Below are 15,015 nucleotides of genomic sequence, written 5' to 3'. Positions count from 1 at the left end.
GGATCTTCTCGAGCCCGACGTACTCTGCTGCCACCATCTCACAGTAGGATAGGATCTCGTCTCGCCGTGCAAACTGCGAGTGGAAGTTGGGGCGTGGGAGAAAGGTTGGCAGGTACGACGGGACCTCGGTGTCTGTCCCGGCTCCTGGGTAGTCATGGTCTCGCCAGGTGCCGCCGACGCCATCGCCATTCTCCTCGAAGACGGTGAAGTCCTCTATGCCTTGCTTGCGGAGAAATGCGGCGGCCGTGAGGCCTGTGATGCCGGCGCCAAGGATGGCGACGGTGGGAGACCGCAGAGCGGCCGTCGAAGAGCGGCGCATCGTCCTCGGCTGCTCAGCACCACCAAAGGCCGCTCTGCATCGTCCTCGGCTGCTCAGCACCACCAAAGGCCGCTCTGCGTCGTCCTCGGCTGCTCAGCACCACCAAAGGCCGCTCCCTGCGTCGTCCTCGGCTGCTCAGCACCAACCAAAGAGTGGAGGGGGGGACGGACGCGCGCAGCTTTGATTTCTTTTTACTAAAATTCTTTTTGGCAAAAGATAAAGAAAGCAAGCAGTAGCAATGGACAAAAATCCGAGAACGAGCCCCAACACGGCCGTATCGGAGCCTCTCGGGCACTCTTTGCTGTCTCGTCTAGTAGGGGTTGTATTTTCGGGTACTTACGGACAGCCCTCTCCACCACCCTCGCCCAGGGATCTACATTTCTCTCGGCACACTGCCACCGTGCCACCGCCGCACCGGCGACCGGGCACCGCCTCGGTATACAAAATCTGTCTGCGGGCCGACCGCGACCCTCACCGCTCACCGCTCACTAGGCCCCTCCGTAACACGCCCAGCCCCCCACGCTACTCGAGTACCGCCCCCTCACTGCAACGACGACACGACGAGGACTGCACCCTTCGCACCTGCCGCAGCCAGAGTGTCGGGCTGCTGCGGGTTGCGTCCCCGCGCCCTCCCTGATCCCTCCCTCCCTCCTCAAGCTCCCAGAATAGCCCGCGCCGCGTGCGGCTTAGCAAGCCAGCCCTTGGAAGGCCGCGGCCACCTCCTCCTCGGCGCGCCCGAGAGGCGTGGGCAGGCTGAGGGGCGACACGCTGCGCGGCGCCGGCGAGGGCTTGAGGGGCGGGCTCCTCTTTGGCAGCTCCTGCTGCGGCCGGGCGCACGCCTGGCAGCTCGACCAGCTCACCGCGAGCGGCATCACGTACGCGAGCCACACGTCGACAAAGGCGCCCTGCTGGGCCTGCTGGGGGGCGGCGGCGGCGAGGAGGTCCGCCAGCTGGTAGCCGACCAAGCACAGCTGCACGGCGTGCCCGCGCTGCCTCGCGCCCCAGAGGTGGTGCGTGTCGGGCGACCACGGCTCCGCCGCGCGCAGGATGATCTTGGCGGCGGGGACGCGCGGGTCGTCCACGTGCTGACGCGCGAGTTCGGCGGGCGACAGGCACGCCTCCGCCTCGGAGCTAGCCTCGGAGGGTGGCAGAGCCGACGGCGAGACCGCCCCGGGCGAGCCCTCGGGCGGGGTGGCGGACCCCTCGGGACGGGACGGGGCCGGGCGGGCGTGGGGCGAGCAGCCCGCCCGCAGCAGCTCGACGGCGCGCTGCGGCGTGAGGACGCGCACGTGGTGCAGCGGGAGGTAGCGGTACGAGGCTGCGATCCACTGGTGCAGCTCCCGGTTGCCCGAGTCGCGTGCGAGCGTCTCCGCCTCCGACGGCCGCACGACGATGCCAGTGGCGTCGAGGTAGTCTGGCCCGCGTTCGGCGCCGTACGAGGAGAGCAGCATCGCGACGTGAAGGTGCCCGTCCTGCGCGGCGACCAGCATCGGCGAAGCGCCGTTCTGCGTGCGCGCGTTGACGCGAGCGCCCGCCTCGCACAGCAGCGAGGCGCATCTCAAAGAGCCTAGAGTGCCGTCAGCGGGGTGAGGCGCAGGCGTCTGCGGAGTCTTACCTCCGTCGCGGGCTGCGAGCCGGCGCACGCGGCGGCGTACAACGGCGTCGCGCCCGGATTGTCGCCAGTCATGGGCTGCTCAACATCCGCGCCCGCCGCGAGCATGAGCGACGCGCACTCGGGCTGGTCGGCCAGGCAGGCGATGAGGAGGGGCGAGCGTCCATATGCGTCAACGGTGGCGTGGTCCGCACTTGCATCGAGCAGAGCCTTGGTGATGGCAACGTGGCCCCGGGCGCAGCTCACGTGCAGCGCCGTCTCGAGATCGGGGCCGCACCGGGCGTCGAGGTCCGCTGTCGCTGTCGCCTCAACCAGCAGCTCGGCGCACCTCCTTTTATTGTGCATGATGGCGAGGAGCAGCGGTGTAGGCTCGCGCGTAAAGAGCTCGTTGGGGCCGCTCAAATACCGAACTGGTCGTGGGGCAGTCAGAGCGCCCGCTTGGATCAAGAGCCGAAGCTGGTCCGCGTCGCCGTGCGTGGCGGCGGCAAAGAGTGAGTCCCGGACGTTCTTGGGTGTGGGCACCGCGAGGATGGGCTCTGGACGGAGCTCCTCGGCGGGCTGCGGCATGGGCTCTGGACGGACCGAGCACGGATGGCGACACGCAGCACGATTGAGCAGAGCTTTTGCACGCTCTGAATTTTTCTTCTTTCCTGCTTTTTATACTCCCTTCCCGCCGCCCTCCTCAATGTCCTCACGCTACGCGCACACCATCTCTCTGCCCACTACCTCGCCCTTGGCCGCGTTCGTGTCGGGCTCGGCTCCTCCGCGCGCGCCCTTCCACTGATCGAGGCGGCTCAGGGCACTCCCCTCGGACTGCACGCGCCGCAGCCTCCCGCCACTGGAACTAGCGCCCGCCTCGAGCTGGCTCTCGTTGAAGCTCACCAGGCTCCCCTTGGAGTGCGCTTGCCTGAGCCGTCCCGTCGCCACCGCCGCCTTGGCCGCCGCCCACTTGGTCCTCTCCGACCGCGGCGACCCGCTGCCGCCCGGCGACCCGCCGCCGCCCGCCTCCCTCCCCTCCGCCGCCCGCCCGCTGGAGGAGGGCGTCCTCGGCCTCAGCCGCTCCTCCCTCGGCATCGCCTCGAGGGCGCGGACCACGGCCTCGAACTCGGGCCGCTCCGCCAGCTCGGCCGACCAGCCCGCAGCTACCAGCCCGCGCAGCTGGGCCGGCCACGCCTTGCCGAGAGGAGGCCGGTTGCCTCCGCGGCACGCCTCGCGCAGGAAGACCGAGGGCGTCATGAACTCGAAGGGCTTGCGGCGCGAGAGCATGTGGTACAACAGCGAGGTGAAGGAGAAGACCTCCGCCTTGTGGTTGTACGGCTGCGAGAGGGCAACCTCGGGCGCCATGTACCGGAGCGAGCCCGTCATGCCGGTGAGCGGCCGGACGGCGGCGTCGTCCTCCGCGTCCTTTTTCCAGAGCGAGAGCAGCCCAAAGTCGGCGAGCACGACGCGGCCGTCGGAGAAGACTCCAACGTTGTTTGGCTTGATGTCGCGGTGGAGCAGCCTGTTGCAAGCGGCGGCAGGGAGGCAGCGTGAGCCACGGGTATGCGGGGGGGGGGGGGGGGGCAAGACGAGTCTCGGCGGTGACGCACCTGTAGCCGGGCAGGAACTCATCTAGCGCAGCGCCCTCGCCAGCTGAAGCCCCACCGCTACCGCTCTGGCGAGTGGCCACTCCTTCGCCTCGCGCCGCTCCGCAAAGAAGCCAACCTTGCCAGACGGCAAGAGCGCGCCCAGCGGCTGCGAAAACATTGTGAGGCAGCAGAAGGGCGACCCGTCGTCAGCGATGCCATGCGCGACGAGGCGAATGATGTGTGGGTGGTTGATCCTCGTGAGCACTGCCACCTCGCGTCGCAGATCTGCTAGTCCTATTTTCTCGCGCTCCGGCGCCAGGTCCTTCCTGAGGCGCTTGAGCGCGACCATGCTGCCGCAAAGCGTGGCGGTATGCACCGTGCAGAAATCGCCTGCCCCGAGCTCCGAGAGCGGCTTCAGCTGCGTGAAAGATGTTGCTTCGCCGAGCGGCCTTTGCAGGTCGAGGTCCTGTTCGAATACCGAATCGGGCGAGAGCGAGGGTGGGGGCACCGCCATACGCTGTGCAGGCCGCAATGATGAAGTGCGAAAGGTTTGGGTTTTGCCGCGTATTCTTTTTTGCTGGCCGCCTTTGCTCCCCCACCCCTACCTACCTACCTGCCTGCCTACCCTACTTTTGGTAAACTAAAAAATAAATCACTCCGTAAGTGAAGTGGGGTACTATACCAACTTAAGGTGAGGGTTGGTGGACTCTCCTGCAACTTTGACATGGCAGGCCACTCTCTCAAGCCCTACCTACAAGCATCAGATCACCAACTTGGGGAGGGTTGACATCGTGATTTCAACCGAAAATTCTTCTTCTGCTCTGTAAAAGTTCCGGCTTGAAGACCGAGGGGAAAACGCGCGACGGGAAGGGCCCAGACCTAGCCTACCTACCCCCGGCATGGCGACCATGGTGTAAAGGGTGTGGATGCTGGGTTGAACATAATCGGGGGACGCGACCCACCTCGCCACAGACGGTCCCGCGCCTCGCCGCTAAGTTTGCGGCACGCCCCGCACCGTCCGCTGTGCCGCGTTTTTTGTCCGGAGTGAAAAGTCCAACGCGCTCGTCGGTGGCGGCTTCCCCCAACCTGCGCCGCGCTCGGCGAACCTCGACAGCGCTTTCGGTGGCATGCAGCTCTTTGCGACAGAAGCCTGGAGAGCAGCTCCTCTGCTGCTCACACACTCTGCACAGCTGACACAGCCTACTGTGCGGCTGCCACAGCTGTGACAGCGATGGGCTCGCCCTCACTGGCCCTCAGTCACCTGTGCTGCGGCTTGTGTGAGCGACACTGCTCGGCGACTGCCGGCACACTGTGAGACCATGGGTGTGAGGTCAAACCACGCTACCAGCGCTTGGTCACATCGGCCCCGAGGTCAGATCCATCCACTCTGTTGATGACAAGACTTGTCTACCGGCTGGAGCCGAGCAGGAGGGCTTGGCGCGCACAACCCCTGTTCAACTCACCCTCCACACCCCGTACGCCCAAGCAAAAAAATACGGGAGGTCCGGCCAAGCAAAATGAGAATACACGGGTGCGGGGCTCCCCCCGCGGCCCCGCGGTGTCTACGTATGGACACCTCCCTCGCCTCAAGCACACCTACACCTGCTAGTGCACATCGCACTTGCACGGGTAGCCCTTCGCCTTGAAGCCGAGGCAGCATGCCGAGAAGGCGGTGCCGCAGTCGCCACAGCCTGCGCCCGCGGCGCCCGACCCGTCCTGAAGGTGGCAGCCGCACGGGAACCCCTTGGCGGCAAAGCCGGCGCAGCACGCCTCGTACGCCTTGCCGCAGTCGCCGATCGCACTGCACGTGGCCCGGTCCTCCTGCTCGATGTTGCAGCCCTCGTGTGACCAGCGACAGTTGGCCGCCAAGCACGTCTGCTCGGATGGCCGCGACGTGCAGCAGAGGCCGGGGAACCTCGACGCGTGGCAGTCGACACCCGCCGTCACCGCAGCAACCGCTTCAGCCTCCTTGGCCTCGGCCGCCGCGACCGTGGCCGCCGCCGCGGCCCGCCCGCCGTCCCGCGCCTTGCCTGCGGTGATGTTCTCGTACCAGGGAAGCACCGGCAAGCCGGTTCCTCGGTCGTACAGACTAAGCATCGGCACTGCTCCCCAGCCGTACCGCGAGGCGAGGGGGGCGCCGGCGTAGGCGGCTGGCGCGGGTGACGCGGTGAGGGTGAGGGCGCTCCCGCCGGCCAGAGAGAGGGTCGCGTTGACCCACGACCCGTCGGCGAGAAGGAGCTCGGCCCACGCGCATTTGCCCGCCTGCGCGCTGCAGTTGAAGGCGCCGCCGAGGTAGTTGAAGGGGTAGACGTCGTCGCGCAAGCCGGCGGCGCTGACGTCGGAAAGGGAGATTTTCACGGAGGGTGGCGCCGCCGAGGCGACCTGCGACGCGAAGGAGGGAGAGCGCCAAGCGACGTCCCTCCCATACTCGAGGGCGAGCGCCGAGTTGGCCAGCCGCTTGCCGCAGTACTGCTTCGGTGGCGGGTCTGCGCCGGACAAGCGTGGGGGGCAGGGCTCAGATGCGGGAGAGGCAGGGCGTTGGGCCGTTCGGCGGCTCACAGATGTTGCAGCCGGCGCCGTGGTCGGCGTTGGTCGCGTAGCCCACCTTGGGGAGGGCGAGCGCTGCCATCTGGCCGACGGTGCGCATCTCGGCGATGAGCTCGCCGTTGCCGCACCACGTGGAGAGCTGCACGAAGCCAAAGTAGGCGGTGGGCCGCGCAAAGGAGCGCCTCCACTGGCGGATCATCCCGGGAAAGGTGCACGCGTACCGCGCCGCTCCCTCGTCGCCGCGCCGCTCATCGACGTTGGCCTCGCCCTGGTACCAAGCGAAGCCGACCAGCGCCATCGGGCCGACCGTGTACGGGTGGATCATCGAGTTGTACAGGGTGCTGTCGACCGTGCTCAGGTTGCAAGACCGGAGCACCTCCGGGGTCGTCCAGCTCTCGACGGGCGTTCCGCCCCAGTTGCTCGAGATCAGGCCGACGGGCGTCTGGCCGCCGAGCGCGTCGAACACCTCGCGACCAAAGATCCAACAGACCGCAGAAAAGTAGCCGAAGCCCTTGCTGTTGGCGACCGTCTTTGCGCTCGCGACAGACCAACTCTGCTCCACCGTCTGCAGGTCGGGCAGTGGCACCTTGGAGCTGGTCTTCTGGCCGACGGTGAAGAGGCGGACTAGAGGGTACCTTCACGGGGCCAGCCGAGGTGAGCACTACGAGAGGGCGAGCGCGGGCGAGCGCGGGCGAGAGAGAGGGAGAGAGGGAGAGGGAGGGAGAGAGAGGGAGAGAGAGGGTAGAATTTTCACCCATCGGCACGCGCAATTTCCTGGGTCGAGTTCTCAATCACGGGCATCGAGAACTGCATGTTGCTCTGCCCGCCGCACAGATACACATCGCCAAAGAGCACATTCTCGATTGCGGCCGTCTCGCCAGTGGACGCTTTGAAGGCCAATTTGTGAGGCGTTGGTGAGGCGGGCACTGCTGGGAGCGCCTGTCTCCAGATTCCGTCGCCGCCCGCCACGGTGGTGAGCAGCTGGTGAGCGCCGCCGCCCGTCATGGTGGTCGAGACAGTCGTGCCAGCGGCAACGTGGCCCCACACGACGGCACGCTGTGGCGCACGCTGCAGGACCATGCCCGAGCCGAGCGTGCGGGAGAGGAACGACGTGGTGGGCGGCGCGCTGGAGGCGGGCTCGCCGTAGGCGCTTGGCGGTGCGTCCGCCGTGTGGGATGGGAGCGCGAGCAGGCAGAGTAACATCGCCGACATGACAGCGGATTGGGTTCGCAGCAAGCCAGTCGCACCGGCTCCGGAGTGCGCGGCGATTTCTTTATATGATTTCTCTCGCAGCTTGAGCGCTGTAAGAGCGGTACTCTTTCCAACTACGAGTATGAGAAAGAGGTGCGTGACAATCGCGTGGCGCGAACAGCTTCAGCTTTTCTCGCCCGCTCTGCTGAGGGCGAGGCGCCGAGCTACGGTTCCAACGCTGCAGCACTCTCCCTCTATTCACAGCAGAGATGGCGACGCGTCCTACGCGCGTCCTCGTCCCCACCTGCTTTGCTTCAACGTGCTGCCATGGAGCCAGCGCGCCTCGCGCCATGATTCAATCGCCATGGCCGGAGCGCTGTGGATCGCAAAGGCCCATGGGCCGCTGCGCAGGGCGGCACGCGCAGGCGCTACACAGATCAGAGCATTGGCGCCGAGAGCATTCATTTCCGCATTCAGTTGTCGTTGTTCTGTCGGCTCGAACAGCCCGTACAGCCATTCAGCGGCTGGTGGACGGCGCGCAGTCTCCACGCGGATCCGCATCTCGTGCACACCGCAAGGCGCCGCCACCACATGGACCAGCCCGATGGACTTGGACAGTTTGCTGTTCAGCGTATCATTGAGCAGGATGAGATGAGCGTCTAGTGGTGACGCGGGTAACGGGCGAGGTCCTGGGTGCAGAACCCGCCCTGACTCTGCCGATCCACTGGATGCGACTCAACTGCTGATACCGAACTTGTGCTGGCGGGCAGTGATTTGTGAGCGTATCGTTCAAGATTGGGGTCAGCCCACCCAACGGATGGCCGTTCGGTCGTACGACATTCGACTCGACTGTGGACTCACTCCGTGCCAGTCGTCAGCCGCCAGTTCAACGCTCGCAATGCGGTATGAACGCGGTGTCCGCGGCGGTGAGCTGCGCAGTTGGTCATTGTTCTTCGTTGCAGAGTCTTTTCTCGCATTGCTAGGCAACCCACCAAGGCCCATCGACGGCCAGCGCCCAAGGTCTGATTGTGCCCCCGGCTGTGCGTCAGCAGCGGCTTCAGACAGGGCCTGCGCTTGAAGGGGATTTTACATTTACGGGCTCTGCCAGCAATGCGTGGAAGGCGACGCGACGGTTGAAGGGTACTGTCCAGAAGGGCACTGTCGCTCCGGGTCGGGCGACGGTGCCGCAGTGTCGCTCCGGGTCGGGCGACACTGCTCGCGGCGTCCGGGTCCTGCGCCTCCCGACGAGGTCGGACGGCGTGGTATTCCGGCCGCCGCGCCTCGGTGACTGGCTGCCGTAGAAACCAGAAGTACGAGGGCGTTGTCCACCCTAAGATGGACGGAACTCGGAGGGCGTTGTCCACCCTAAGATGGACGGAATTCGGAGGGCGTTGTCCACCCTAAGATGGACGGAATTCGGAGGGCGCTGTCAGGGTCCCCCTCGGGGAGCGACGGCGCCCGACCGTCAGGGTCCCTACGGGGAGCGACGGCTGAAGCGCAAGGGTACTGTCAGGGTCCCTTCAGGGAGCGACGGTGCCCTAATGTCAGGGTCCCCTCTGGGGAGCGACGGTTCGAAGGGCGCTGTCAGGGTCCCCCTCGGGGAGCGACGGCGCCCGACCGTCAGGGTCCCTACGGGGAGCGACGGCTGAAGCGCAAGGGTACTGTCGGGGTCCCCTCGGGGAGCGACGGTGCCCTACTGTCAGGGTCCCCCTCGGGGAGCGACGGTTCGAAGGGTACTGTCAGGGTCCCTTCAGGGAGCGGCGGTGCCGTACTGTCAGGGTCCCTCCGGGGAGCGACGGTTCGAAGGGTACTGTCAGGGTCCCCGCAGGGAGCGATCGTACCGCAGCTGCGGCTAAAGGCCTGCGCTGCCCGCGGCATTCGAATGCGGCGCCTCCCGACTGAGTCGGCTCGCGTCGTATTCCAGCCAGAAGGGCGCTGAGACGAGATCGCGATCTCGGTCATCACGCCATCTAGACTTTAGCGAGGCGTGTGGCGCGCCGGCAGCGCCGCCGCCGTCTAAGGTACTGTCAGGGTCCCTTCGGGGAGCGACGGTGCTGCTGAGCGTCTGCTTGAACTGCTGTCGTCCCGCCAGAGTATATCTCGACTAGCTCTTCATCGAGAAGAGCGTCGACTCGTGCGCCGCCTCGTCGGCGGCGTGGCGGGCGGGCAGCTGGATGTGCTGTCGCCTCGCCATAGGATACCTCGACTAGCTCTCGATCGGCTAGAGCGTCGACTCGTGCGCCGCCTCGTCGGCGGCGTGGCGGGCGGGCGGCCGGATGTGCCGTCGCCTCGCCGGAGTATATCTCGACTCGCTCTACATCGGCTAGAGCGTCGACTCGTGCGCCGCCTCGTCGGCGGCGTGGCGGGCGGGCAGCTGGATCTGCTGTCGCCTCGCCGGAGTATATCTCGACTCGCTCTACATCGGCTAGAGCGTCGACTCGTGCGCCGCCTCGTCGGCGGCGTGGCGGGCGGGCAGCTGGATCTGCTGTCGCCTCGCCGAGTATATCTCGACTCACTCTACATGGGCTAGAGCGTCGACTTGTGCGCCGCCTCGTCGGCGGCGTGGCGGGCGGGCAGCTGGACCTGCTGTCGCCTCGCCAGGGTATACCTCGACTAGCTCTCCATCGAGAAGAGCGTCGACTCGAGCGCCGCCTCGTCGGCGGCGTGGCGGGCGGGCGGCTGGATGTGCTGTCGCCTCGCCAGAGTATACCTCGACTAGCTCTCCATCGAGAAGAGCGTCGACTCGAGCGCCGCCTCGTCGGCGGCGTGGCGGGCGGGCAGCCGGATGTGCCGTCGCCTCGCCAGAGTATATCTCGACTCACTCTACATGGGCTAGAGCGTCGACTTGTGCGCCGCCTCGTCGGCGGCGTGGCGGGCGGGCGGCTGGATCTGCTGTCGCCTCGCCAGAGTATACCTCGACTAGCTCTCCATCGAGAAGAGCGTCGACTCGAGCGCCGCCTCGTCGGCGGCGTGGCGGGCGGGCGGCTGGATGTGCCGTCGCCTCGCCAGAGTATACCTCGACTAGCTCTCCATCGGCTAGAGCGTCGACTCGTGCGCCGCCTCGTCGGCGGCGTGGCGGGCGGGCAGCTGGATCTGCTGTCGCCTCGCCGGAGTATATCTCGACTAGCTCTACATACTCAAGCCTCGCGAGAGCGGCTCACGCAGGCGCAGCGCCGGCCGGGGAGGCCTCGCAGCTGCCGACACCAGATGCACTGTCGGCGTCGTTCTACGCGGGCCGCTCGTCGACTGATTGACTACGGTTCTCGCGTGGGGGCGCTGTGCTGTGCCGTACCGGGCTCGACCACGCCGTCAAGCCGTCGAAGTCCGAGACGTGGGGAGGCACAACGCCCAACCACGCCAGGGCCCCGTCGAGATCCTCGTCGCCGCGACATCGAGACCTCCGGTGATCTCCGGTGATCTCGGGTGATCTCCGGTGATCTCCGGCGGTCGGGCGGCGTCGATCTCCGAGAGGGAGTCGAGTCTAGCGTTCCTCAAGATGACGCACTACTCAACTCAACCCCTACGCCCGCATCGACGTGGGAGACAAGGCCACCCCTCGATGCTACCTGCTACCAAGCGGTGGGGCAGGAGATTGGAGGGGCCCCTTGCAGAGGTGGCGCGAACAGCTTCAGCTTTTCTCGCCCGCTCTGCTGAGGGCGAGGCGCCGAGCTACGGTTCCAACGCTGCAGCACTCTCCCTCTATTCACAGCAGAGATGGCGACGCGTCCTACGCGCGTCCTCGTCCCCACCTGCTTTGCTTCAACGTGCTGCCATGGAGCCAGCGCGCCTCGCGCCATGATTCAATCGCCCCCACCCGCCCTCTTCCTGGCGATGTTCATGGCTCAGAGCTGATTCCGATCAAAACACGCTACCAGTGTTCACTCTCTCTATAGCATCTCCCTCCGTGGTCGCGGGCTCGGCTCGCGCCGAGTTTCCGCTGTCGTCGTCACCGCATAGTCGGTTGGGCGGAGGCGGGCAGGAGCAGGCGGCTCCTTGGATCTCCAGCTCAGCCTGAGCTGTGAGGATCGGCCCTGTCCACGGTTGAAGCGACGCCAGCTTCACGAGATGTGTATCTTCAACGAGTTGGATCGGCTCTCTTTGTTCATGGGTCTCATTGGAGAGACGACTTGAGGAGACGACTAGTCTCACTCCCCCGCTTTCACGCTGCGTGTTCTGTTCATGTGTGTCGTGATGTGTCTGTCGGCCCTGGCATGTGTTGTCTGTCCCAGGGCGTGGGGAGAGGCACAACGCCCAACCACGCCAGGGCCCCGTCGAGATCGTCGTCGCCGCGACATCGAGACCTCCGGTGATCTCCGGTGATCTCGGGTGATCTCCGGTGATCTCCGGCGGTCGGGCGGCGTCGATCTCCGAGAGGGAGTCGAGTCTAGCGTTCCTCAAGATGACGCACTACTCAACTCAACCCCTACGCCCGCATCGACGTGGGAGACAAGGCCACCCCTCGATGCTACCTGCTACCAAGCGGTGGGGCAGGAGATTGGAGGGGCCCCTTGCAGAGGCCGCGACCGTGCCTGCCCAGCCGCCCTGGCCTCCATCTGATGCAAGGCTCACGCCGCTCCTGGGCCTCCGACAGAGTGTCCATCAAAGCAGGCTCGCCGCCGCCGCCGCCGCCGCCGCCGCCGAACAAGCCTGCTCTGTCCTCTACCTTGCGCATTATCCTGCTCGCCGCCGTCGCGCTCACCGTGTTGACAGTCGCCTTATTAGCTGCAACCGCTGTGACCATCTTGCTGCTTCGGGACGACGCAGTGGAGCTGCAGTCGTCAGATCCGCCAGAGCGCGCCTACGCAGTAACCTTCAACGTAACGGTCGCTGGAGATGTGGAAGACTTTGACAGCGCCGCGTTCCGTGTTGCCCTGGTTGGCACACTGAGCTTGCAATCCGTCTTCGACGTGAATCTCCGCGTGTCCCCAGGGAGCGTTCTGGTGCAGGTGCAAGTCTCAGTGGAGACGAAAGAAGATGCTGACGCCCTCGCCAGTGAGCTCATGCCGTACGCCGAGGACGTGGCGCTTGCCTCAGCCTTGTGGGAGCTAGCCGTCGAGACTGCGTCGTTGCCACTTGTGGTTGAGCTGCTCACTTCGACCGCTCCGCCATCCGCACCGCCACCGGCGCCACCCTTTTCACGCTCGCCTCCATCATCTCATCCTCCCGCACCTGGATTAGCTGCGCCACCAAGGTCGCCGCCGCCACCGCCACCCACCTCGCCACCGCCGCCCTCGCCGCCACTGCTACCGCCGTCCTCCCCAGCACCGCCGCCCTCCCTACCGCCACGCTCTCCGCCCTCGCCGCCACAGCTATCGTCGCTGCCGCCGTCGCCGCCGCCACCGCCCTTCCCACCTTCTCCGCCGCCAGGGCCGGACGTCATCTTGGACACAGAGTACGGACTACGCGACGGAATCCCATTCGTCGTCTCCCGTGTTGAAACGTCCATCCGTTTCTCTGGTGATGGCATTGGCGACGGGTTCACCGTCGTGTTTCTCCCCGCGGGGACCGACTCCTGCTTGCCGAACCCCAACATTGGTGGCGTTGGCGGCGCAGCGCAGGTCTATGGCAATTCCAACTCAAGAGACCAGTGGGCCGTGATCGAGGATGGCAAGGCACGCTTCACGCTGGGCGATTGCAGCGACGAGGACGACACGGCACAAGATGGAAGTGTTGCAAGAAGGATCTTGTGTGCCAGTAACGCGATCTACAAGGTCTGCATCCTGGATCGGAACTGCACGAACTCTGAGGAAAATAGCGGCTGCGAGGTCGACGCCAGCTACACATACACCAACGCAAAAGTGAGCGTCAACGGTGTCCCTCCGACGTCGCCGCCGCCGCCGCTGTCGGCGCCACCGCGGCCGCCGCCGCCGCCCTCGCCGCCGCCACCCTCGCCACCACCGGCCTCGGGGCTGCCGTCGCGCTCACCGTCTCCTCCTGATGCACCTCCTTCACTACTCCCATCGCCGCCGTCGCCTTCGCCGCTTCCCTTCCCACCGCCGCCCTTGCCGCCACCGCCACGCAGGCCGCCACCTTTCCCCTCGCCGCCACCGCCACCGCCACCTCCGCCGTCGCCGCCACCGCCAACGCCACCGCCCCCTCCGCCGTCGCCGCCACCGCCGCCGCTCGAGGTTGGTCAGCCGGTCAGAAGCGCAGGATGTGGATCTTCTCCGTCTCCCGGGTCTGGCGAATACGATATTGACGTCGGTGGAACGGCGCGACGCTTCCGTCTCAACCTGCCGTCAGACTACGACTCGAACCTCCCTCACAAGCTGCTGATGGTGTGGCACGGACTTGGAGGGACCGCCGATCAGACCGCTGATGGCTACTTTGGTCGGGGGCCATCGTATCAAGGTCTCTGGGACCAAAGCGATGGCCGCGCTATCTTCGTCGCTGGCCAGGGGTTGTCAGCGAACGGCGGTGGCGCCGGCTGGCCCAACAGCGGCGGACGGGACATCGCCTTTGTGCGTGCCATGCTCGCAAAGCTCAAGAGCGACTACTGCATCGACGAGACACGAGTCTTCTCGACGGGCATAAGCTATGGTGGCATCATGTCCAACACGGTTGGCTGCCAGTTGGGCGATCAGGTCCGCGCCATCGCGCCAATCATGGGCAACGGGCCCTACTCCTTTTTTGGCGGTGCCGGCTGTACCGGGCAGGTCGCGGCGTGGCTCACGCACGGAAGCGCAGACGCGATCGTCTCGTACGCCTCCGGGCAAGCCTCTCGTGACCACTGGAAGGAAGCGAACGGCTGCGCAGACACCAGCGTGGTAACTGGCATCGACGCGTGCGTCGAGTATAATGGCTGCGACGAGGGATACCCGGTTGTGTGGTGCCCGACAAGCCTCGGACACTCGACGCCAGCCTTTGCCCCTTCCTCCATTTGGGAATTCTTCGACCGCTTCTGAAGTGAGCCCCTGGGGTCGCCCCCGCGCACATGCGCGGCGTATATGTGCCGGCGGCGACACAGTGCAGCAGAGTGACTCGCTCTCGTCTCGATCCGACGATCCGGTTTTTGTGCAGCATGTAGAGCTCTATACTGTGTACTGACGTTTAAACACAGCACAGTGTAACAGTGTACCGTGTCAGTAAGTGAGACACACGACACGCGACCCCTGTGGTGACTGTCTGGGTGCAATAAAATTAAAGTGCTGTTTAGTTTCTTGGGAATGCTGTTTACGCCTCAACCCCCACCCAACAGCAGGTCACCCGCGGTACTTGTGCGACGTCTGGTACCCCTCGAGCAGGTCGGCCAGGATGCGCTTCCCGACGGGGTCCGAGTTGGCGTGCAGCTCCTGCAGCTCCACCTGCGTGCACATGCCGATCAGCGAGTACACGCCCGGCATCAGCTCGGCCTGAGCCGCCGCGCCGAGTGGCCGGTAGCGGAGCAGCGCCACCACGTCCGACAGCGCGTATGCGCCGTACCGCACGAGAGAGCGCTTGTGCGCCGCAGTCTCCTCGAGCAGCCGCCGCGCGTGCCGCGCGCAATCGAGGCCCATCGGCTCGCGGGCGGGCGCACGCCCCTCCAGCGCGGGCGGCGCGGCGGCGGATGTGGCAGCGGAGGCGGAGGACGCGGCGGCGGTGGACGAGGCGGTGGCGTCCGCCCATCCGAGTGCAAACAACATCCCGCGCACAGCGGAGAAGTAGAGCGGCGCCGCCGTGTGCACGAGCGCGCCGCGCTGCCGCAGCAGCGCGAGCAGCAGAAAGTAAGCCGCGCCTGATCGCAGCCACGGGCGTGAACAGAGAACGCCACTTTCACTTTGCGCGAGGACGCCAGGAAG

The 15,015-nt window shown here is 66.0% G+C and overlaps 6 protein-coding genes across 6 annotated transcripts in view; 1 reads left to right on the top strand and 5 right to left on the bottom strand.

The window, feature by feature from the left end:
- EMIHUDRAFT_241663 (hypothetical protein) overlaps positions 1–319 on the bottom strand; it is a gene marked incomplete at both ends in the record, with an annotated part of 1,705 nt that extends 1,386 nt beyond the window's left edge. Inside the window, one exon of the mRNA XM_005773482.1 lies at positions 20–319. Within this exon, the coding sequence (XP_005773539.1) occupies positions 20–319 (300 nt within the window). The remainder of the gene's footprint in view (positions 1–19) is intronic.
- A 686-nt stretch (positions 320–1,005) lies between these two features.
- Positions 1,006–2,498, bottom strand: EMIHUDRAFT_241662 (hypothetical protein; the record flags this gene model as incomplete). The annotated part of the gene is made up of 2 exons (XM_005773481.1): positions 1,006–1,692; positions 2,157–2,498. The coding sequence occupies 2 exons, from the start codon at positions 2,496–2,498 to the stop codon at positions 1,006–1,008; spliced, it is 1,029 nt and encodes a 342-aa protein (XP_005773538.1).
- A 495-nt stretch (positions 2,499–2,993) lies between these two features.
- Positions 2,994–3,305, bottom strand: EMIHUDRAFT_58914 (hypothetical protein; the record flags this gene model as incomplete). The annotated part of the gene is made up of 1 exon (XM_005773480.1): positions 2,994–3,305. A coding segment is annotated over one exon (312 nt), but the record flags the coding sequence as incomplete, so codon positions are not given.
- A 1,799-nt stretch (positions 3,306–5,104) lies between these two features.
- Positions 5,105–7,249, bottom strand: EMIHUDRAFT_241660 (hypothetical protein; the record flags this gene model as incomplete). The annotated part of the gene is made up of 4 exons (XM_005773479.1): positions 5,105–5,414; positions 5,550–5,985; positions 6,059–6,681; positions 6,801–7,249. 4 exons carry the CDS (start codon positions 7,247–7,249, stop codon positions 5,105–5,107), a joined length of 1,818 nt encoding a protein of 605 aa, XP_005773536.1.
- Positions 7,250–11,699: 4,450 nt separating this feature from the next.
- Positions 11,700–14,142, top strand: EMIHUDRAFT_241658 (hypothetical protein; the record flags this gene model as incomplete). The annotated part of the gene is made up of 5 exons (XM_005773478.1): positions 11,700–11,719; positions 11,801–11,829; positions 11,948–12,229; positions 12,605–13,048; positions 13,391–14,142. 5 exons carry the CDS (start codon positions 11,700–11,702, stop codon positions 14,140–14,142), a joined length of 1,527 nt encoding a protein of 508 aa, XP_005773535.1.
- A 297-nt stretch (positions 14,143–14,439) lies between these two features.
- EMIHUDRAFT_241657 (hypothetical protein) overlaps positions 14,440–15,015 on the bottom strand; it is a gene marked incomplete at both ends in the record, with an annotated part of 980 nt that continues 404 nt past the window's right edge. Inside the window, 2 exons of the mRNA XM_005773477.1 lie at positions 14,440–14,736; positions 14,869–14,992. Coding sequence (XP_005773534.1) covers positions 14,440–14,736; positions 14,869–14,992 — 421 coding nt within the window. The remainder of the gene's footprint in view (positions 14,737–14,868; positions 14,993–15,015) is intronic.

The sequence above is a fragment of the Emiliania huxleyi genome, assembly GCF_000372725.1.
Source record: "Emiliania huxleyi CCMP1516 unplaced genomic scaffold EMIHUscaffold_338, whole genome shotgun sequence".
NCBI classification, from domain to species: Eukaryota; Haptophyta; order Isochrysidales; family Noelaerhabdaceae; genus Emiliania; species Emiliania huxleyi.
Note: the sequence above shows the minus strand (reverse complement) of the source record. Positions and strands in the feature narration are given on the sequence as shown.